The following is a 23,429-nucleotide window of genomic DNA, read 5'->3' as shown; positions in this document are numbered from 1 at the left end:
CTAATAGTCTGAGATGTTTCAATATTTTCTCAGAGATAAATTTAAATTATATCAATCTCTATCACTGCCATCAATTTTTAATCTCTCTGATTTACTAATAAGTAAATCAACAGTTATTTTCTTAAGTGCATATTATCCTGTTCCTACTCCAAAGTATTTGGAAATGTCCTTGTTCCCCTTAAAGAATTCTCTGTATTTTGTAGGAGTGAGCACTATAAATTCCCTCATTACCCAAGCACATCAACCCTTGGGAAGAAGGGTGGCTTTCAAATCAGTCTTAGTTTCCAGGGGCAAATCTGTTCTCCCTGGAGAAAGACCTAGGCTGGAGCAGTCTTGCTGGGCAGCAGAGGGAGAGCCTCAGGGTGCACCCACGGTAGCATCCTAGGCACAACCCTTCAGATCAGGGGAGCACACTGGACAGAACCCTGAACACAGGTGCCTGCTCTTCTCATTATAACATCAACATAGCTTTAGCAAGTCTCTTCAATCATTGGGTCTAAATTTGCTTCTCTGAAAATAAGGGGATTAAACTAAACAATCTCTGGGTTTTATTCAAACCCTTAAAATCCATCACTGGGTAATCACAGCCTAGTATAATTGAAATAAGTTCCATAATATACTACACTTCTTAGAAACAACTGATTTGTTTTTATTTGTTTTTCACTAGTGACCCAGTGAACTTTGCAATGAATAGTGATTCCATTTTTGCTTTTGCCGTCTGGAAGCTTATTTTTAAATAAACACCCTTTCCCTATAACTCCATGTAGTTTGTATACCAACCTTTGCCTTGACTTTAACTAATTTACTTTTTTTTTTCTGTTTGCCAATTTTTTTTTTTTTTGGATACTGGGGATTGAACCCAGTATATGAGCCATATCCCCAGCCCTTTTAATATTTTATTTAGAGACAGGGTTCACTGAATTGCTTAGAGCCTCCCTAAGTTGCTAAGACTGGCTTTGAACTCGAGATCCTCCTGCTTCAGCCCCCCGAGGTGCAGGGATTATAGGTGTGCGCCACCATGCCTGGATACGTGCCAAGTTCTTATTACTCCGTATCCTATTGGGTTCTATGTGTCTCTGTAAGGCATTTTGGAAGAAGGCAGGATGAATAACATGTAAAGAAATAAGATGATAAAAAGAGAAAGGAGTTTGGAGTCAGATGTGCTGAGTTCCTTCCACCACTGGCTGGCCTGCAACCCATTGGTCACAAGGGTGAAATCTCCCTTTCCAAAATTGCTTTAAATACTATGTGAGGTCGCTAAAGTGCCCAGCACAGAGTAGGTAAGCAACAAAAGCTAACTCCTTCTTTCTTCTTTTCCCTGAGTTAGCCCTGAAACAAATTAGCACACCCTTTTTGACTGTTCTAGGTCCTGATTGGCCTGTGATTCACCTTACGTCTCTATTCCTCACGGCAATCACCATCCATGTACTCTGGATAGGGTGAGCGCTCCAGCCCTCCCAGCTCCAGGTCTGCTGCTAAGGGTGAAATTATAGGGAGCCTGGGAGTTGAAAGGCATTGATTTTATACAATACTTCCCAGGAGCAAAACACAATTTGGTGTTTAAAATCAGGAACCAGGCTTTGGGGGACCATTTCTGCTTCTGCCTCTGAGCTGGTTACACAACATTTGAAAACCTCACCTCCGTTATAAAACATAGCCAAGTACGTTTGCCGTCTGGGAAACCCACAGGGATGTTTGATGGATTTTCAAATTGCTTTAGAGTCCTCAGATGAAAGGTGCTATAAATTTAAATCACTAATGTGAGAAAACACACTTGGATAAGGCACTCTCTACAACCTCCCTGTAACCTAGTTTCTCTCTGAAGCAGAAGCAAACACCCTTGAGATCACAGGAGAAGCTGCTTCTGCGAGGAAAGATCTTAAGCAGCCTCTGAATGACGATACTATCATATGCACAATCAATATTTTCATCCATAAATAACAAGTAGTAAGTGCCCACGGGGTACTCTGCAAAAAAAAAAAAAAAGCAAATGGCCACATATTTCCTGAGTCCAGTGGGAAAGATTAATTTCATTTTTAAAAGAGGTTTAAGAGAATATTTATCTGAAATCCTTTACTTTTAAACCTTCAGCAGAGAAAAACTGTCGCCCTGAGAATCATTTCCAATAAACTTTCATGGTAACATTTTTAATTCTTATGAATAAATCTAGATGGTTCTGTAGGAAACAACAACAACCACCACACCCAACTCCTATTTTTCTATGCCCCTCCACCCCCCGCCCACCTGTCTTCATCTTGTTCCATGACGAAATAATCTAAAAGCCAAGGTTAGTGTCCAGTGCTGGGGGAATAAGGACTTTGAGGGTAACATCCTCAGAGGGAGTCTTGCTTCTTTCTCATTAAGTTTGGCATGATATTTATAACACCTCTTGAAAGAGTTTCCCAGTTTTCAAAACACCAACTAAGGACTTCCTCTTGCCCTGTGAATGTTAAACAATGCTAGCAGGAATAGCAAGATGGAGGTGAACACTTGAGATATAAAAAGAACCACAACTTAAACTAAAGCAACCAAGTCCTATTAACTGTGTGAATAAATAAATATAGTACACACTGGCTTGTTCATTCCATTATTCATTCATTCAATAAGTAATTTTGACCATCTGCCATGTCCCAGACCCTAAGCAGCCCGAAGATACTTGCTAATTTCTCCCTGAAATAGTAAGTAGGAATTTGTGAACAGCTAAGGAAAGCTGCAAGTTGTACCATGGCCCCTTGAGATTGGCAGGTTGGAGTGAGGAGGTAAATGGGACACACACTCTTTGTTGCAGATTATTATTCTAGGACATTTTAGCCACTGGATGCCCAGGAGGGTATGACACTTTCCGATCATGTCCATTGAGCACCCTTCTGATCTTTCTCTAAGGGATCTTTCTGGTACATCCTTCAGAGTAAAAAAGTCAGGGTTAACCGTCTGAATATGGTTTGTCTACTCTGAAACTCATATTTACGTTTGATTTTCATTATGGTGGTTTTGGGAAGTTGGGTCTTTAAGAGGTGATCCCAGGAGTGGATTCATCCCCTTGAGAGCAGGTTGCTATAAAGCAAGGCTGCCCTTTGTGTTCTGTCTCTTCTGCATGTGCTCTTACATGTTTTTGCCATACTATGACACAGTACAAAGCCCTTACCAAAGCTGCCCCCATGCTCCTGAACTACTCAGGCTCCAGAACTTTGAGATGAATAAATTTCTTTCTGTTATAAATTACCCTGTCTCAGGTATTTGGTTATAGCAACAGCACATGGATGAAGACAGTAAGGGATGGGGAGGATTCTGTCAGAGAAGAGAGAAACTAGACTAGTTTAGAGGCTTATGGGAACTTCACATCTATTACACTACACAATGCATTTTCCTGTGTCTACAAAGACATAGTACCAGAGGTTCATGGGCTAGAAATGTCATCCTTTACCTGTTCTGTAGCCAGTGTTGTTAAGATATACAGCAAAGGTCCGAGGTTCGTGCATGGCCTGCCAGGAGGGTGAAGAGCAGTTCTCATTGTTGGTGTAGACATTATGGTTGTGCACATACTTCCCGGTGAGCAAGGATGACCGGGACGGGCAGCACATAGGCGTGGTCACAAAGGCATTGGTGAAGGTGGCACCCCCATGCTCCATAATCTTCCTTGTCTTATTCATGACTTGCAGGGACCCTGAAAGGCACAATTCCAGTGTTGTTCAGCAAAGTGCACATGTCACTCAATGTCTCTGTTCCCCTGACTTATCAATTTCCTTCCCTGACTTGAAGGAGTCTATAATTTGATCACTGCTCATTTCCAAAACAAACAAAACATTTGGGATCCTACCATCTCAAGTAGATTCTGGGATAATAAACACATTTCAGCTTTTCCCCTCTTTAATCACAAAAGGGAAAAAAAATGCAAGTTAATCTGATAATTAAAGCTAGAATTTTAGATATGGAGCACATTCAAAGGTCAGCAGCCCTTTGAAGATTAAGAACAAATAACCTATTACACGGAGTATCAAAACCTCCCGCCCGCCACACATGAAAATGCTAGCAACACTGCAGAGATTATCACACACAGTACCTCAAACATATGATGAGGGATAAAAATCACTATTAGAAAAGTCCCCCCAAAATGCTTATGTCTAATTACAAAAAAAAAAAAAAAAATCTTCAAAGAAACTTGCTATCCTCTAGCAAGCTAATTAACTGACTGCCAATGTTTCTATCAGGACAGGACCACCAGTTCATATTTTGACCAGTTTACGTGTAATTTGAAAAAAAAAATAGTTCATTTGCTTGTGAAAGAAGTAGGATTCTATTATACTCGAAAAAGTACCTGCATGATTGTAAAATATTTCATTTTAACTCTGAGGATGGAATGGTAACATAAGATTGCTAAGGAAGCGGAAAAAAAAATCTATTTCGATTACCCAGTCAAACACTGCAGCTGAAACACATCCAAACGCTGCAGAAAAGCACTGGCCAGAATTCAATAGGCTTTTCAGGCCTTGTCAAGAAATGCACTGCAGAGCTCTCCAGCCAAGCCCATTGCATTTGAATCCTGGAGCTACAGATTCCCAACAGGTCCCACTCCTTCCAAAGAAAGGGAGAAAGTCTGTTTTCCAGCAAGGAAAGAAATCATAATGCAAACCAGGCAAGCATTCAGAGCAGAAGAGAAGCACGAAGTGGTCCAAAAGGCTACAATTAGCCTGATTTCTTCATGTATTAACTTTTTCTGTTCACACGATGCATATGAGAATAGGAAGAAGGTTCCTATTTGGTCTCATTAGGACTCTCTGAATATGCTGCAGCAAAGGGGGGACTCCAAACTGCTCTTTTTCTCCTGGTCGTCTTTAGGGAATTGAGTAGCCTTTTTGTAAGTCAGTCAATAAGAGGCAGTGAGCCCCCACTTTATTCTGGACACTTTAACTTAGTACTCTGGACTGTCCCCCCTCTACCACCCAGCTCCAAAGTATAGCATTACCAAAAGAAATGGAAAATTCTCTGCCTCTATTTTTCAGTAGTAAAGTCTCCAGATGAGAACCTACATACAGAAATCGCCCGGGGATGTTTGCAAGGCAACACACATGGAAGAATGTGGATATAGCAGTAGCAGTACAGTAAGGCTAGAGGGTCTTGAATGAATGCTTAATAAGAGCTCTGAAAGGAGAAATGAGGACAAATGGAAGGAAAGAAGAAAGAAAATGTTGAATGGGTGAAGTGCGAGGTTGGGGATGTGGGGAAGAAGGCACAACAGGTGATGCTCTGGAGGTGGGAAATAGCAAGTGGAGCCTCGTGAATGGCACATTGGTTTCCTGGCATGGAAAGGAATATGGAGAATTCTCTTGATGAAATGTGGGAAGCCAGAGTTAGCAAATATCTTGGATGCTGGGCAGAGACATCCGGATTTGACACAAGAGACAAAGTGAAGGCAAAGTGGGTTCTTTGCTAAAGGCATGAACATGATCCAAAAGTCTTTGAGAGGTGTTGCTGTGGCAGCGACGGCATGTGGGACCAGGAGGCTCCACTAAGGGTACATACAGCCAAGAGCTTGCTGAAGCCGGCCAGCCCTGAGGAGAGAACTTGGACCACACTGTACCCGTCTGACATAGAGATTCTAAGAAGCAGATCCAAGAGATGTCGTAATGCATCAGAGGCTGTGAGCTGACTAACACCTCCAAGTTTTCAGCCTAGGAAGAAAGCTGGAAAAGTGATTGTTTCACTGGTGGAGAGGAAGTAACTAGAAAGGAATATGCACCATAGAAGTAGTGTGTTTTCTATTTGTGTCGGTTGATCACATGGAGGAACACCCTGGAGATATACCAATGAACAGAGATGTGCGAGAGGAAAAGAATAGGAAATGCTACCGAAGATGTTCATTCAGCCCCTTCTTTCCCCTCTTTTTTTTTTTTCATATTTATTTTTTAGTTTTCGGCGGACACAACATCTTTGTTTGTATGTGGTGCTGAGGATCAAACCCGGGCCGCACGCGTGCCAGGCGAGCGCGCTACCGCTTGAGCCACATCCCCAGCCCTCTTTCCCCTCTTTCTATATCTGCAGGGCTTCTCACTGAAGTGCTTGAATTTTGAGAAAACAGCAAACATTGTTGATGCATTTTCATTGCCTAACAGTCTATTTAAAAAAAAATGAGCTCTCAGAGTTTCCTTTATGGACCTTAACTGAATACTATAAATAAATAAATAAATGAATAAATAAATAATAGGTGCAGCTGGAGGCCATCACCAAGGTCTTGAATACAACGCTCCAACCTCCAGGATTCGGACTCAATGGGACTACTAATATGATATAGTGGTAGAAATCTGACTCTCCTCTCAATCTCTCCCCATATCATCTTCCCCCTGATTAACTCGGCTGATTGTGTAGAGGACCTCAACACCCCTCCACCAAATGCCCTGCTTCTAACCAGTCCACCTGTCAAAGGGAATGATGAAGACATTTGATCCCCACAGGCACTGTTTACAGTGCAGCTCAGCCGATGGGGTTCTTGGAAGTGGGCATCTGGCTTAATTTCTCAGTTAAGAAAAAAATGCTAAGATAATGCTTGCTCAATTTTTAAAATTCACCTGAAAAGTAGAACCTGAGCCCACCTTGGTTTAGTAAATCGGGGACGGGGTCTGGGTGTTTGCATTTCTAACAAGCTCCCTAGTGGTACATAAGCTGATTCTTGGTGGACCACACTTGGAAGAGGAATGAGAGGTTGGACAGAGAGTCAGGGAAACCCAGAACTGGCAAGTGCTGAGACCACTTCCATAAGATACACCACAGACAGGACTTCATCTAGGCAAGGGTCTCTTCTTTATGTTTCACATGCATTGATTCACTTAATCCTGACAATGACCCTTGGTGGTGCGGGCTGTTAGTGATGGTTCCTATATTCCAGATGGTGAAACTGAGGTGCACCGGGTTAATTCCATGCTTAGGGCCACACAGAGCCTCACCACCAGAGTCCAGATGCAACTGCGAGCAGTCTGCCCCCGAGGCTGCACTCTTAAGCTCCTTCTAGGCTGAATATTGGCCATGACATTGATGTTTTCAAGATTGAGAAAAAGAAATGATGTCTGTTTGCTGTCAGGAAGGGTCTTACTTTCTGCCGTTTCATCTTTGCTTCATCTGGCTTCTTGGGGGGGATGCCAACAGACACAAATGCCTGTGTCTTGTCTCCTTCAGGGCTTTAATGATCTTAGTACTCAGGCCCAGGTGAAGGAGAGAGGGCTGCAGATGGTCTGTCTTCAGCAGGGCCTTCACGTACTGGCATGAATTGCTGCATCTCATCTTGATGCACTCAGGGTGCAGGTAGATGATGGACCATGGAATCCAGACTGCTTCACTTTGCTGAGGTGGTGTGCTCCAGCAAAGAAAACACAAGCACCTTGTCCCTTCTATGGTTGCGCACTGATTGATGCTGGCAATACCCCTGTCTTGCATCTACTACCACTGTGACTGCACCTCTGCACCTTGGTTTTTTCATTGGCAAGCTTTACCCAGGACTATTCTATAACATAACACATTGTTAGGTATTCACAAGTGTTGAGAACAGTAGGAGGAACAGCTTTGTGCTGTAGCTCTGTATTTCCCTGGGTTTCAAGTCTTAAATGCTATTTTTCTTTGCAGTACTGGGGATCAAATTCAGGGCCTCATGCATGCTAGGCAAGCCCTCTACCACTGAGCTCTCTCTCTATCTCTCTCTCTTTCTCTCTCTCTCTCTCTCTCTCTCTATATATATATATATATATATATATATAATTTTTTTTTTTTGGTACTAAGGATTGAACACAGAGGCACTCAACCACTGAGCCACATCCCCAGCCCAATTTTGTGTTATATTAGAGGCAGAGTGTCACTGAGTTGCTCAGCACCTGAGGCTGGCTTTGAGCTTGAGATTCTCCTGTCTCAGCCTCCAAAAGCACTGAGATTTACAGGTGTGCACCACCTCGCCCAGCCATAAAATGCTGTTCCTGATTGAATGCTATCTTGTGCAGAAAGTTTGAGATCTATCCCGATGGTGAGCAGATATCTTTTGTGTGTTTCTCTTTCTTGAAAACATTGGTGTCAAAACCAGTACTCAGCCTGGATGGAGTTTAACAGTGTGGTTTTAGGGCAGACCTGCATTTGGATCTGGGTTCTGCTGCTGAAGCTCAGTGGAGTCCTGATCCTAAGTACATAATCCACCCTGGGCACCCCGTTTTCTTCATTTGTAAGACAGGAAGATTCTTTATTATTTGAACAATTATTTCATGGGAACAATATGAAGCATAAGCAAGATTTACAGGGCAGGGCTCAGGAGGATAAGACTGAGAAGTAAAACAGCCCTGAACTTAACCTTGTGGGGAAATGTCCAGATTTTGCCACAGACTAGCTTGAGCAAGTCATTCAACCTCTTTTGCTTGCATTCATCTGTAAAACGGAGCTAAGACAGCTCTTCTGACTAGTGCCCAGGGTTGTTGAGGAGCAGGTAACTTGATGCTGTTCAGGGACCCCAGGTGAGGTGTGTTGCAGATGTGGCTGTATAATTGCCCCTGTCAGATCTGCGGTTTTCCACCATGGTTTCAACCAACTGCAGATTGAAAACATTCGGGAAAAAAATTGTACCTGAACTGAACACACACAGGTTTTTTTCTTGTCATGATTCCCTAAACAATAAAGTACAGTGTAACTACTATTTACATAGCATTTATATTGTATTGGGTATTATAAGTAATCTAGAGATGATTTGAGTATACAGAGATACATATATGTTATATGCAAATATTATGCCATTTTATATAAGAAACTAGAGCTCCATGTTTGGTAATCTCTGGGGTCTTGGCACCTACCTCCTGTCCCTACCAAAGGACAACTATAAATTCATTCTGTGCTCACCTCAACTCTACCACAGTCCGTTTCCTTCTACTTTTTCCATTCCGTCTTTGAAATCTACAGGTGAATTTCAAAAGCTGGCATAAGAGGAGTTATGTTTTCTGTTTTGAGATTTAAAATGTTAATGTTGGCTCATAATTAAAAATATCAACTCTTCTCACTCTTCACACACACTTGCCCCTGAGGCCCCAAGCAAATATCCCAACTTCATTAGTGTTTGCAATTGTCCTGTGAGGAGGGAGGCTGACAGGGACGCCACGAAGCATGGGAGTTAGGTGTGAGTAGCTGGCACGGGGACACTGCTCACTGAGCTGGCTTGGTGACAGGGAAGGTCCAGGCCACAGCTGAGCCCCAGGACTGCCAAAAAATATGCTGTCTCAGAGCCAGAGTTCCAGGTGGGGATTGGGGACATCTGCCATTGCTCCTGCAGGATGGTGGCTGCTGTGACAGCAACCAGATGTGGACCAATATGCTGAAGGTCAGCAGTGACTGGGAATAGAAGAGCATCACTTTCAGGAATCATGAAAGAGCCACCAAGTTTGCAGTGTTGGTGGAGTTAAAAAAAATCATGACTCCAAAGCAGTTTGAATGCAAATCATTCTACACACTCCAAGGGCTCCATTCCCAAATCATCTGTGTGGAAAAGGGCAGGAGGGAGAAGACATCCCACTGATCTGAACTACTAAAACAATCTACAGAGAGCCTGAATTACTCCACTGACAGGTTAAACTTCAAAACAAAGCTTTACCTGGGTCCAACATCTTAGCACTGGATACAATGATAACATTAGAATTTTCTTTAAGCCTGTTTATCATATCCAAATAACCTCACAAAACCAGAAATTCAGTAATCAATATTGTCATCATAATCACTTCTGAAAGTCCCTGGATCCATCTCCATGTGGATTGCCATGGGTCCTTGTTTGGTGAATGATGACCATTAATTGGGCAGGGTTGTTTGTGGATGTCACTGTTTACGAGAAGCTAAGGCTCATGCTAAATATTGAAGTGGTCTGTAGTAAATGCACCTCTGCTATTTCGTATGCCCAAAGTTACTTCTATAGTAAAGCATGGGACACTGAACAGTGATATCTCTTATATTAAAAATGGCTTTATTGGTCTATTGAATGTTTTCATCCTAAAAGCACAAGAAAATAAAAACATGATAAAACTATGTCTCTTTTTCTTCCAAAATTATAGAGTTGGCTAGGGGAAAAAAAATTCACAGATGTTTCCAGCTAAAACTAAAAGGAAAAAAATAAGTTGGGGGAAGAGAGAACAAGAAAAGATAATAAATCTGTCTGGAATGTTTCCAGGTCACTAAGACTCATTATTCCTTTCCCCCACCAAAAAGAGCAAAATGCCATTAAAAGCTGAGACCCAGTTACTTACAGAACGGAAGTTAACGTGCCCTAAAGGGTTACAGTCAAGACAGGCAAGTGAAGGCAGCCAGGTATAAGAAAAATCCCAGGGCTTTTGTCTTTTATACTTTTACATTTAGGAGAGATGAGCATTTATGGAACTTGGTTGACTTGAGGAAAAGCAACAGTGTGGGCATTTTGAGAAATGGCAACCGCTCCTGGTGCGCATGCTAGAAAACAACAGAGAGCAGTTTGGATCCACATGTCCTGGGGAGGGAGTGCCCCACCCAAAGTGGGGCCACCGTCACTCCCCTTCAGACCTCTCACTGATGGCCATCTCATGGGAATGCAAGCTGTCATTCTTCTGAATTTAAGAGAAATCAGAATTTTTTAAGAATTACAAAACCACTGCATTTTTTAAAATGTTGTCTCAGTTTTTTAAAAATACACTGGTCATACACACATCTGTGGGTTGGTCCAGCCTGAAGACCCTGTTTTTTGACCTCTGCTTTAAAGAAACAAAAGCATCTCCATGTGCTTATGGCTTAATTCCACTTATGATCTAAGAGAAACACTGGGTCAGGATTACTTCGGTGGTTACATCAGTCCAATGTCTTAAGAATCGGGAGAAATGTCATATCGAGTCAGATCTGTGGCCCAACTGATGCAATATTTTGCTTCTTGGGATGGGACCAAGGGAAAAGGAAAAAAAAATGGGAAGAAAAGAAGAAAAAATGCGAAAGATTTATAGCCTAATATCTACCTCATTGACACCAGTCTCAGAAAGTTAAAAAAAAAAAAAAGTTCCTCAAACATTTTAAGGGTTTTCTTTTGATGTACAAAATATTTCAAGCATAGGAAATAACAGAATGAATAACTCCCAATTTTATCAAAGTGTAACATCATTATAGTTCCTTCACATATATACATATATACATGTATATATACCTCTGTGTGTGTGTGTGTATGTGTGTGTGTGTGTGTGTGTAAATAAAACATGGACGCCGTCGATGCTCTGGGTAACTGCTCCTTCCCCAGGAATAACCATTATCCTTAACCTCATGTTGATCATTTCCATCATGTGTTTTCCTGATTTAAAATGTTTCTTTTAAATCTTCCACCCATTGTATTAGCTTAAAAAACCCAAACCACTTACAGGAAAGGATACAAGCTGAAGAACTTGTTAAGTTTTGGAAAAAGTGAGCTCAGAAGTAAAAGTACCACTAGTTAAGTCATGTGACCTGTCCACATATGGTTTCCTCCTGAGTGATGATTTCTGTCCCGATCACCCAACTTGGGTGGGATGACCATATTCATTCCCTACACTGTAAATGAGTATTCTTGGGAAAACGATGGAGTGTCATCCACAAGCCACGTTCTAGCATGTTCACTAACATGAATTCCTAGGTGTCTTACTCCCTTTACAAAGTACCAGTTTATTTTATTTGTACTCCAAGTGGAGGGAGTGGCCGCCAGTCGTGCTGGACAATTCTTCCCTCCCCAGCTCCATTTCATAAGTTTGGTTTAGTTTGGTTTACAGCCTTGCTTGGCCTTTGTCTTTCCAGATCAAAAGACAGAATTGCTTCATTCTTTCCCAGTAAGAAAAGTGTTCAGTTAAAATTTTCATAATTGTTCTTCTATGTCTTTCCTCAGTCCGTTATAGCTTTTTGGAGTCACAGAAGTCAAAATCGCCTGCAGCGCTACAGGTGCAAAAAGTCTCGCATAAGCAAAGGCTGACGAAAGCACTTGGCAAGTCAAGTTACTTGGAAGAGAAAAACAAAACCAAACCCAAGCATATAAAAAGCCACACTGAGAAACCACCCTACACATATCAGGATGGCTGCTATAAAACAACCCAAAATCAAAATAACAAGTGTTGATGGAGATGTGGAGAAACGTTAATATTTGTGCATGGCTGGAGGGAATGTAAAATGGTGCTGTTGCTATCGATAAAAGTAAAATGGTCTCTCAAAAAATTAAAAATAAAATTACTCAAGGGCTGTGGCTCAGTGATAGAGTGCCTGCCTGGGTTGGATCCTCGTCAGCACATAAAAGTAAATAAATAAAATAGAGGTATTGTGTCCATCTACAACTAAAAATTTTTAAAAAATGAAATTAATATGTGACTCAGCAATTCCACTTCTGGGTAGACCTTTCCTTTGCAAAAGAGAACTGAAAGCAAGCTCTTGAAGGTGTTTGTACACCTGTGTTCATAGCAGCATTATTCTCAATGGCCAAAAGGAGGAAGCAACTCAAGTTTCCAACTAAATGATGTGTGAGCAAAATATGGTACATGTTGTACACACACAAAGAAACACTTTGGTCTTAGGAAGGAAGGGAATTCTGACACGTCACAACATGAATGGGTCTAGACATTATACTGTGTGGGATAAGATAGTTACAAAAAGACAAATATCGGATGCTCTCACTTATGTAAGATACCTAGAGTACTAAAATTCACCGAGCCACAAAGTAGAATGGTGATTATTGGGGCCTAGGGTGGGGACAAAAGGGAGGTCTTGTTTAATGGATGTAGAATTTCAGCTTTGATGATGAAAAGAGTTCTGGAGATTGGTTGCATAGTAACACTACTGGCTGCTCTTAACAGTACAGAATGCTACACTTAGAAAATGGTAAAAATGACAAAAATTTAAAACAACCAAAATGCAAAGCAATGGATGCAAAAAGGATTATGGGCATATTAAAAAAAGATGGGCAAAGGTCTCCATCAAGTGCTATCTACTACCAAAAGCATGATTTTTTGTGCTGAAAAATCTTTTTTTTTCTTTTGTACTAGAAATTAAACTTGTAACACTTAACCACAGAGTCACATCCCCAGACGTTTTTTTTTTTTTTTTTTTTTTTTTTTTTTGTATTTTTTTACTTAGAGTCAGAGTCTCACTGAGTTGCTTAGACTGAGTCACTAAGTTGCTGAGGCTGGCTTTGAACTTGTGATCCTCCTGTTTCTGCCTCTTGAGCTGTTGGGGAACAGGTGTGCACCACCATGCCAGACCCTGAGAAGTCTTTCCTGAACTTTGCACCCATGGTTTGCTATGTTACATCTTCTTATGCCAGTGAGGAAATAAGGCCCATCTGACATTCTGTTATCTCTCTCCCACAGCCTAGAGCATTATTATATATTTACAGGTTGTTTTTAGGAAGGGCTCACTGAATGCTTGTTGATGGACTAGTTGATGTAAAGGAAAGTAGCCAAATACATAGCCATGACGACTTGGACCTCATATAGGACCTGGATTCACTATTTACTAGCTCTTCCCAAGCTACTTGACTTCTCTAAGGCTCATGTATAAATTGAGGAAAGAGTAACTACTTCATAGAGGAATTAGAAAAGATTAAATGAGCTAATGCATAGTGTGCTATCTGGCTAGAAAATCAAGGAAGGAGGTAAAGTCAAGTGTGTAGGAAACACCCGAGTTGACTGAAGCAGGTTTACAACCTTTTACCATTATATCCACATGTACCAACAGAAGCCATTCTACTCAGTAAATATTTACTGAATAAATGTGATCTATAAGACAAGGCTAAAAACCTGAATTGTATTTTAAAATAAATTTATCAAATAGCTCCTTGGTTTATTTTAAAGACAGTGCTGTGTGTTGAAGAGGTAAAGAGTGATGGATACCTTCTTCATTCCTGAAAATTGTGTTAGCTTTTTCAGGCCCCTGTGAGTCTGTGCCAAGTTTCTTTAGCACTTACATGTTCCTAGTATAGTCTTACATGGAGACTGCAACAACAACAACAAAAAACCCTGCCTGTGGGAGACCAAACTTGCACTTGACTGAGTCACACTCCCCATCTGGGTGCTAAGGCGCTCAGTCACAGAAATGTGGCACAGCTTTCCCCACCCTTCTTGGGTTCGAGGGTTGGTGTCTCCTGCATGGGTGTGTCTTGCTACAGCCCCATGGGTGAAGCTATGCTCACCTGTCCCTTTGTAATATAACCCCTTGCCCTGTTTAGGAGAGAATCTTCCATGGAAGGGCCTTGTGTGTGTCCCCTTCTCTTACTGTGCCCTTGGGTATGGCCTACCCAGGTGTCAGTCAACCTGCTGACAGTGGACATCATGAAGATAGACTCAGCCCCCTGAAACCTGACCCCTTGCCTCATTTGAATAGCTTCTCCTCAATAAAAGGGGTCAGCGCATGCTCTCGCTCTCTCTCTTTCTGCGGACCCTTAAGGTCAGAGGAGCCGTCACAGTGACCCCAAAGAAAAAGGTATTGTGTCTCTTGTGTGGTTATTTTGTGCAGCCCAGTCAGCCCAGTTCAACTGGAGTGACCCCTGAGCCTTTTCGTCTCAAAAACAGAAACCCCGGCACCTGCCCTCTAGTGACTCTAAGCCAAATGGAAGGGACAGACATGGAAGATGATGAAGAAGGACCATGCCGGAGGCATGTCCAAGGGGCATCAAAACCACCCTCCCCTTTAGCAGGGCCCTGATAAAGAGGAGGGTGGTTTTGATGCCCGGACACTATACCAGAAACGGAGGCACCTGAACTGTGTCATGAAGAACAGAGTTTCTCCACCTGAAAAGGCAGCAGGGGCAAGGTGCACCAGGGACAGAGGTGAGAAATGAAGCCACCAGACATCTTCAGGGAAGTGAAAGTTGCTCCATGAAGCACAGAATGAAATGGTAGGGGGAGACCCTTAGAAACAGCAGGGGATGGATATAGCCCAGAACTCATTGGCCTGCAGAAGAGAGAGAGACTGACTTCCCTTGGCAAAGCAGAACCAGAAAGGAGACTTGATCAGATACTCTCAACGGGGTGAAGACTGGGCCAAGACTGGGGAGGACAGAGGCCAGGTCATCAGCCACAAGGGCAAAACTGGGGCCAAGGGGAGCCTCCACTAATCTCAGCTGCAGTGAAAGGAATGGATGGGAGAGATGTTAAGGAAGCAGAAACCAGATGAGCGTCGTGCATTTCCTCGCTCCATAAGTGAAGGAGAACGTCGAAGCCAACAGCCTCATACATTCTAAAGTTGGATGTACAAGACCTTTTCATTTTGGTATGTCATCTAAAAAATCAAAACTCTATTATTATTAATTATTAAAAAAAAAACTGAGAGAGCAGACAGCAAACTGACAATTTTCAACAATTTTGTCTCCTGCTGGCTTTTAGTGCATCTGCTTCCAGTTGAATCTCGGGAGTTAACTTTGTTGAGATTTCATGGGTTGGTTTCAAACTGGAAATCAAAGTCTCCACCCATGCAGATCAAGTTCTAGCATGAAGGTATCCTTAAGAACCCGGGTCCAAAGTCCTCTGCTGACACCATGTCTGAAAGATGTTACCCATGGTCAGGTTGAATGTGATGGGTAAGCACAGCTGAGTGATGCCCCACAGTAAGCATCTAGGGTTGGTCTAGGAATGGAAATGAGAAGTTCTGGTGACAAGCTGAGGAGCAGCTTTTTATCTATCTTAGGGTACCCTGGAAGATCTTGGTCATAGGACTATGGACAAGACCTTAGAGCTGGACCATTAAAGGAGGCCTAAAACCCAAGCATGGTGGTACACACCTGTAATCCTAGCCCCTTGGGAGGCTGAGGCAGGAGGATTGCAAGTTTGAGGCCAGCCTTGTCAACTTAGCAAGGCCTTAAGCAACTTAGTAAGACACTAAAATAAAAAGTCTCAAAATAAATAGCAAAATGGACTCGGGATGTTGCTTAATGGTAAAGTGTCCCCAGGCCAAATTCAATACCAATTAAATAAATAAATAAGGCAAGAAGACAAGAAAATCAATCAGAAGATAAGTTTAAATTGCTAGATTTTGGCACACTTTCCCAGGTGGGCTAATTCTAAAAGAACTATCCGTAAAGCAGTAATAAGTGAATTACTTCAAGTATATGTAGAACATGGTACATTTCAATTACTTAATAATTGCTGTAACAAGCTGTGAATAAGTAATTCCACTCTCAAAACAATAACCATTGAAAGTTCCTTTAGGATCAATCTATTTTCATAGACATTGCAGCTATTGCCAGAACTCGCATTCTCTTTCAAACAACTTTGCCCAGATATTTTATAAATTTCTAGACCTAGAGTTTCCAAGGTGCACAGTCAAATCCTTGACTTCCAGATCATCAACGCTAATTCTCCTCATCCATCCTTCTGTTTTGTAAGGCCCCTCCCCTGGCTGTTTCAAAAGCTTAACACCAGACAAGTAAGGTTGAAATACGAACCAAATGCTGTTTGGAATCTATGAGTTCACTGCATAAACTAGACTGTTGGTGGAGGTACCGTATATAAGTGCAAATGTCCAGAATGCTGGCTGAGTGTCCCTGGCAAGCCTGGGGCTCTGAAATCATTTGAACAAGAGACTTAACAAGTGAAGAATCCAGCATCTCACCCAGCTCCACGTCCTGATCATCAGTAAGCACAAGGATAATGTTGGGTCGAATGTTTTTTCGTTCCTGCTGTATCCGTCCTCTGAACCTCGGGGATCTGACAGTTGAACATAGGGTTCCCAGCAATTCTGTGCCCAGGACAGCCAGCACCAGAACACAGCAAGAATACTTCATTGTATTTGGTCCAATGTCTCAAAACTGACAAAATGTCTCACTCTCCTGAGTTCTGGCAGTCTGGGTAGTGAAGAGAAAAAAGAGAGAGGGAGAGGCTAAAATGAAATCCAAACCCCAAACACAGTTACAGAAAAAAGGGCTACAAATAAGTCAGACCTGGCACATAAATTGGCAGTGAGCTGCTCATGAGTCAGAAGTAGCAAACCTCACAAGCATTGGATCGTTTTTTTTTTTTTAAGCACTTGATTATTTTGCAAATTCACTTTTGTCTTTTATTCTTGGTCCAACTTTTCCTATTTCAATTCGTTGCCAAAGTGTAATTTCCAGCACAGAGCTCAAACGTAAAAGCTTTCTGACAAGAGCTAATACCTTGAATTAGGTATCCTGGTTGAATAATCAATTTCTAGACTCAGAGGTATTCAGAATATCTGCAGATGGAGTCCTAGAAGGGGGAGGGAAAAAAAATACAAAGGAAACATCAATCAAGGGTTTTTAAACAGATTTTTGATTTGAAGTCGTCTCTTGAAACAGTACAAGATATGTGTATATACTTTACAGTTTTTTTTTTTTCTTCTGTTCTCCAAAGGAACAGGAGGAAACATGCAAAACTGCTAATAAATGACTCAGATAATATCTCCGTTTCCTAATCAGCTCCATAAAATGTGGTAAGCATATCATCCCTGCTCACCCTGTAGCAGTACTTTAAACATCCCCAACAAAACTCATGATTGATGAGGAAGACTCATCGTGCCTGAGAAACCACAGTGCATAGGTGTGTGTCTGCATATGGGAAGGGCTGGCGTGGGGGGGCAGGTAGGGGGAGCATTAACTCACCTGCACACGATACTGAGTAACTATCAAGCAGAATGAACCACAAAGCTGTCATTTGTCATCTGTATTATGTCACTCATTACCCAGGAGAGTCCTTTCTGCTGACAAAGACTTCATAGTGGGTGCGTGGGAGAACCGCCTATTCCAGCCCCCGAAAAGCTCCTAACTGTCTCCCATCAATCACCAGGAGAAAAAGGTGCTTCCTCCGGGCAAGGCTAGTCGCTTTGTCCAGCCCGGTTCCTCGGCTCTCGAGCTGGCGCCCAAGTGGACTGAGCCCCCCTTTGAGTGTCAGTCACTAGCCTTACTGTTGTCAAGACCAGGTTTGGCGCGGCTAGCACAGGGGTTTGGCTTTGCTGCAGCAGATCTAAACCTGCAAAGCAAGAAGACTGATTGGCTGTGAGGCTGGAGGTTACTTCCACATTAGGAAGTAAATAAATGAAATCCAGAGGGGGAGTGCAATAAAGGAGAGTTTTGAAAGGGTTGAAAAAATGCCCCTCTCACTTTGGAACTCCAATCTGCAGAAAGCTCTTATGTTGGACTTTTGAAAGATAGCAAAGGGGTCATTAAAAACAAAAAGAAACAAACAAACAAAAAACCCACCCCATCTTCTCTGGTATGTCAGGAGGGAACCTCTTTATGGGGAATTTAGGTTGCTGTAAAATTAATTAGATAGCAGTCTGCTTCATCAGCCACTCTGTCCCCACACACCTGAGGATCTGTATTTTGATCTACAACAATAAACTGGCATCAGATAAATACGCATAACTAATCAGGCATAAGCAGCACAGAGCAGGAGAAAAGGGGCTCCATCATTCATTCATCTCCGTGCTCTAAATTCTGGAGGGTGATGTGGGAGAGAAAGAAGAAAGAACAAAGAATGTGTACTGTTTACCCTTGCCATGCACATTATACAAAGACGCACACATACCCCTATTATTTTAAAACTTTATGAGCTGTTTTGTAAACAGTTTTAATGCTTTTCACTTTGCAGCCTGTAATTACACTGTGTGTGTGTGTGTGTGTGTGTGTGTGTGTGTGTGTGTGAGAGAGAGAGAGAGAGAGAGAGAGAGAGAGGGACCCAACATTCAACAAGAAATATCCTTTAAATAAAAATCTAGTGTCCTGGCTAGCTACATTATCTTCAGAGTAACAAAGAAGACAATTCCAACTGATCTTGTAGTTCTAGGGAGTATGATTCTGGTTTTGTTTTTTGTTTTGGTACTGGGGATTAAACCCAGGGGTCCTTAACCACTGAGCCACATCCCCAGCCATATTTTTTTTTTTTTTGAGATAGCGTCTCTAAGCTGCTTCCGACCTCTCTAAATTGCTGAGGCTGGCCTTAAACTTTTAAACTTATGATCTTCCTGCCTCAGCCTCCTGAGCCATTAGAATTACAGGCATGTGCTACCATACCTGGCATCATTTTTTCTGTTTGTTTGTTTTTTGTTTTGTGATGCTGGGGATTGAACCCAGGGTCTTGTGCATGGGAGGCAAGCACTCTACCAACTGAGCTATATCCCCAACCCTGATTCTGGGTCTTTTTCCTTAAAAACTCAGGTTATTCCAGTGATTGGTGTGTGTGCTGAATACTGAGAGCCTGCAATTATTCTGCACTGACTGGTTTCCGTGCATTTGTTTTCAGTCATGAGAAAATTGATACAAGCACCAAAGACAGGAAAATAAAAGAAATAATTTGTCAAACAATGGCTTGTTTTCCACAAAGTGTGATCAGGCCTAATGGTTAAATGAAGACATTTCTTAGAGGATTGGTCCTTCAAGCCCCACATTGTTGCCCACCTCTCAAAGCCTGAAAGGGTGTGTGAAGCATCACCTAGAGTATCAACACCACTGTGCCGACATGGAAAGGACAGGTTTTCACCACACCAGAGGAAATGGTGGCACTAAGCCATCAGCCACACATGAAACGGAAAGTTCTTGACAATTAAGATCCTGATAACATTCCCTGGCACCCAATCAACACCACTAGTCATTCTTTATCTTATTTCCTTTACTTCTTCCTTTAGGAAAAAGAAAATTAGCTTTAAGGGCACCTTGCATAAACTACATCAGAAATCATTTCTCAATAGAGAAAGGAAAACAAAGTAGATGTAACTTTTCCCTGTTTAGGACCTTTCATCCTGATGAACTAAAACGTGCAGGAGAGACATATATATATTCTGCTTCAGCATCTTTTTTTTAACTTAAAAATCTGTGTTTTAATCAACTAATAACAACTGTTCATTTTATGGGGCACCATGATGTGCTGTTTTGACGTATTTGCATTATGGAATGATTGCATCAAGCAAATGAACATACCCCACAGCTCACATATTTATGTTTTCATAGTAAGAATATTCTCTTTGTCATTTTGAAAACTTCAATACATTCTTAATAACTGTGGTCTCCTTGCTATGCAATAGATCTTGAAAATGTATTCCTTCTGTCTGATCAGAACTTTGCACCCTTTGCCTCCATCCACAGTAGACTACCAATTCATGGAATTCATATGTAAAATCATGTAGATTGAGTGGTAGAAAAACTGAACATTTGTTCCATCTCCTTTGCCTAAAACACAGCAAACACACCATCCTAAACACACTGCACACAGGGCTGAGATGTAGCACAGTGGGCAGAGTGTTTGCCTAGCATGTGCAAGGCCCTGGGTTCAATCCCCAGCCCGGTTGGGGGGTGGGGGTGGGGAATAAAAACCCTACACACAGACAATTCTTTATTCAAAAATGACCTTTTAGAAACTGTCATCCTCTCACTGCTTGGTTTCCAGCTCCAGAAGGAAAAGAAATAAAGACAGAAAACAAAACAAAACAAAAAAACCCCTGACAGACAAAACGCAGGACTTGACAGAGGAGACAAGGTTGCGATGTTTGAATTGGATACTTTGTGGTGGACAACAAATGTCCTTAGAGACTAACAATTTGTCTTGAGAAATAGTAGGAAATGAGAGAAATGGGGGGAAAAAAGAGGCTTTCTCACACATGGAAAGTGAGTTTGAAGAATGATGTCGTATTCACCAACTAGGACCAGAATATAAATTGCCTTTTCTGTAGGCTAGAAAATGAAAATCCCAATTATAGTTATGGTCATTGGTGTGGAGAGTTCACAGGATTTTGTTGAGGGCAGCTAACCCTGGTTATACATGTGGCATTATATGTTTTAAGTCATAAATAAAAGAAGTGGGGGGGGACTTGCAAGATTTCAAGTCAATTGAAAAGTTTAGTTCATATAGGTTTGTCTAGCAGTACCCCAAACTGAACTGAAGCCTTCGTCTTCCCACTGGTGGAAGGTGACTCTGGCTTCATCAAGCCCCCTTTGAGTGGCAGTTGGTGCTGAGATCTTTGTAATGTTTTGAACAACCAATAAAAAAAAAAAAAAGAAAAGAAAGGGGATGATGGCTACACTGGGGTGTAGCTCAGTGGTAGAGCATTTACCTGGCATGCACAAAGCTCTGCCCTCTATCCCCAGCACAGCAAAATAAATAAATTTTAAAACAATGACGGGTAATTAAATAAGTTAAAATAAAGGAGATGGTGGCCAATATGCCCACAGAACCCTGCTTTTCTCCATAGCGGCTGTTTTCAGTGAGTTGAGGACTTCTGGGTGGGGGTGCCCAAGAAGCCTGAGATCCTTCTGCGAGATCCACAAAGTCAGAACATTTTTTTATGTGAATACTGACATGTGATTAGTTTTTTTCACTTTGTTGAAATTTTCACTGATGATCTAAGAACAATGAGAAAACGGCTTTTGGTCTTGGAGGTTTCACACATCATTTAAAATAAAACGCCAGCTTCTCTTCAGGTGAAGCTATAAAAGGATTCATGTTATTAAACCTTGACCTTGAGTACACAACCTTTTCTTCTTAATGTTCTGTCTGATGAGATGGGGGCTACACGTGAAGCCACTTGTTGTTTTTGGAAGTAGATGGTTGTCTTGAGGAAGAGCTTATGGGTTCCTGAGCTACAAACTCAACTAGCCATACATTTCTTTATGGGATGCCATTTCTTATTTAAAAGAGTCGATTAGACTTGGCTATTTGGCAGACATTTTCTCATATAATGAATGAAATGAAAAAAAAAAATACTAGAAAGACTCTCAGTCAACTGGAAAGTTTAGTTCACACAGGTTTGTCTAATAGTACCTCAAACTAAACTGAATGAAATGAGCCTATCAGTTTTATCGATGACAGAAATCTAGCTTCTAGCTTTCAAGGTGAAATCAGAAGTTTAGAAAATGCATATCTACCACTGTGAACTTAGCACCCCAAATGTAAAACTTCTGATGGCACTGGTGGTGATAACAACAAATGTTAGTTTTTGATATTGTCAACACTTACAATGCCTACATAATTCAGTGAACTGATATTTCCCAAATGTCTGCAATGCAAAAAAATCAGACATGAGTTGAAAAATAGATTCATTCCAAGTTTAAGATGACCACTGGGTTTTAAGGGAAAATTATGTAGACTTCATTGATGTGGTTTCAGATTTCTTACTACAACTAACCTTTAAGAAATTACTGCTTGTCAAGGTTTGTTGTAATATCAACAAATACCTACAAGTATCTGAAAAAGCTATTAAAATACTTCTACTTTCCAACAGCTTGATATTTCAACAGACTAAATGCAGAAACAGATAATGTGTATGATTCCAACTCTCTTCAGATAAACACTAAAGAGATTTGCAAATATGTAAAACTAATGCCACTTTATTCACCAATGCTTTTTGGTTTGGAATTTTTTTTTAATGAAACACATCATTTAGGGCTGGGGATATGGCTCAAGCGGTAACGTGCTCGCCTGGCATGTGCGGGGCGCTGGGTTCGATCCTCAGCACCACATAAAAATGAAATAAGGATGTTGTGTCCACTGAAAACTGAAAAATAAATATTTAAAAATCATCTCTCTTTAAAAAAGTTTTTTTTTAAAAAAAGAAACACATCATTTAACATAATGTATTATTGTTATTTTTTTTTTAGAAAATAAATATATTTTAGCTTTCTCAGTTTGAATTTTCTAAATTTTAGCTAGCATCCTCATAAGGGAAAGTTCTTGCAGGAAGGAAGCCTCAATAAACTTTAATAATATAAGGGGATCCTAATCCCAAAGACTGGAGAATTGCTGACCTATAGTCTACCTGGTTCTACCATTAAGACTTTTACTTCTAGCCTTTAAATCTGGTCCTAGTCACAAACTTTTCATTTTTTTTTTCCTTAATGCTTGGAACCGTCCTCAGTCCTAAATTCCTTGTCTCACATAGGAGTTGTTGTTCAGTGGAGACGTTGCGTGTGTGTACATATGTGTATGTGGTGCGAGGTGTGTGTCTCTGTGTGGTTCGAGGTGTGTGTCTCTGTGTGTGTGTGCGTGGTATGTATTTATCTCTATGTGTGGTACGTTTGTGTCTGTGGGGTGTGTGTGTATGTGTGTTTGTGTGCATGCGTGTTTTCTAACTCAGAGTAACAAAATTTCACAAATGAATGCTCACTTATCTAAAGTATGCGAGGTACAGGGTCAGAACAACCCCACAGAAATAAACCTTGTCTGAGATGTGGCAGAAGAACTGCTTTTAGTACAAAACAACGCCACTCCTAGTAGGAAAGGGGACACTGTAACCAAGTGAAACAGCAGGAGAGATTACACAATTACTCAGGGCAGAACACTGAGATGTTGTCAGAGTGAAGCGAACCAGGACTCTTAACTGGGATCCCTGGGATCTGCACCCCAGCCTCCCCTCCCCCACGGCCAATTGACATGCCCTTCTTGGGTCAGTTTCCAAGGCCCTTTCCCCCTGATGTTGGCTTTCAAGTCTCATGTACATTGCTGCTTTCTTTAGAGGAAGCC

The 23,429-nt window shown here is 41.5% G+C and overlaps 1 protein-coding gene across 1 annotated transcript in view; it reads right to left on the bottom strand.

The window, feature by feature from the left end:
* Sulf1 (sulfatase 1) overlaps positions 1-23,429 on the bottom strand; it is a 177,551-nt gene that overhangs the window by 60,481 nt on the left and 93,641 nt on the right. The window contains 3 exon segments of the mRNA XM_071602348.1: positions 3,425-3,664; positions 16,576-16,807; positions 17,117-17,189. Coding sequence (XP_071458449.1) covers positions 3,425-3,664; positions 16,576-16,747 — 412 coding nt within the window. The 5' untranslated portion in view covers positions 16,748-16,807; positions 17,117-17,189.

This window comes from Marmota flaviventris, chromosome 15 (genome assembly GCF_047511675.1).
Source record: "Marmota flaviventris isolate mMarFla1 chromosome 15, mMarFla1.hap1, whole genome shotgun sequence".
In the NCBI taxonomy this organism is placed as follows: domain Eukaryota; kingdom Metazoa; phylum Chordata; class Mammalia; order Rodentia; family Sciuridae; genus Marmota; species Marmota flaviventris.
Note: the sequence above shows the minus strand (reverse complement) of the source record. Positions and strands in the feature narration are given on the sequence as shown.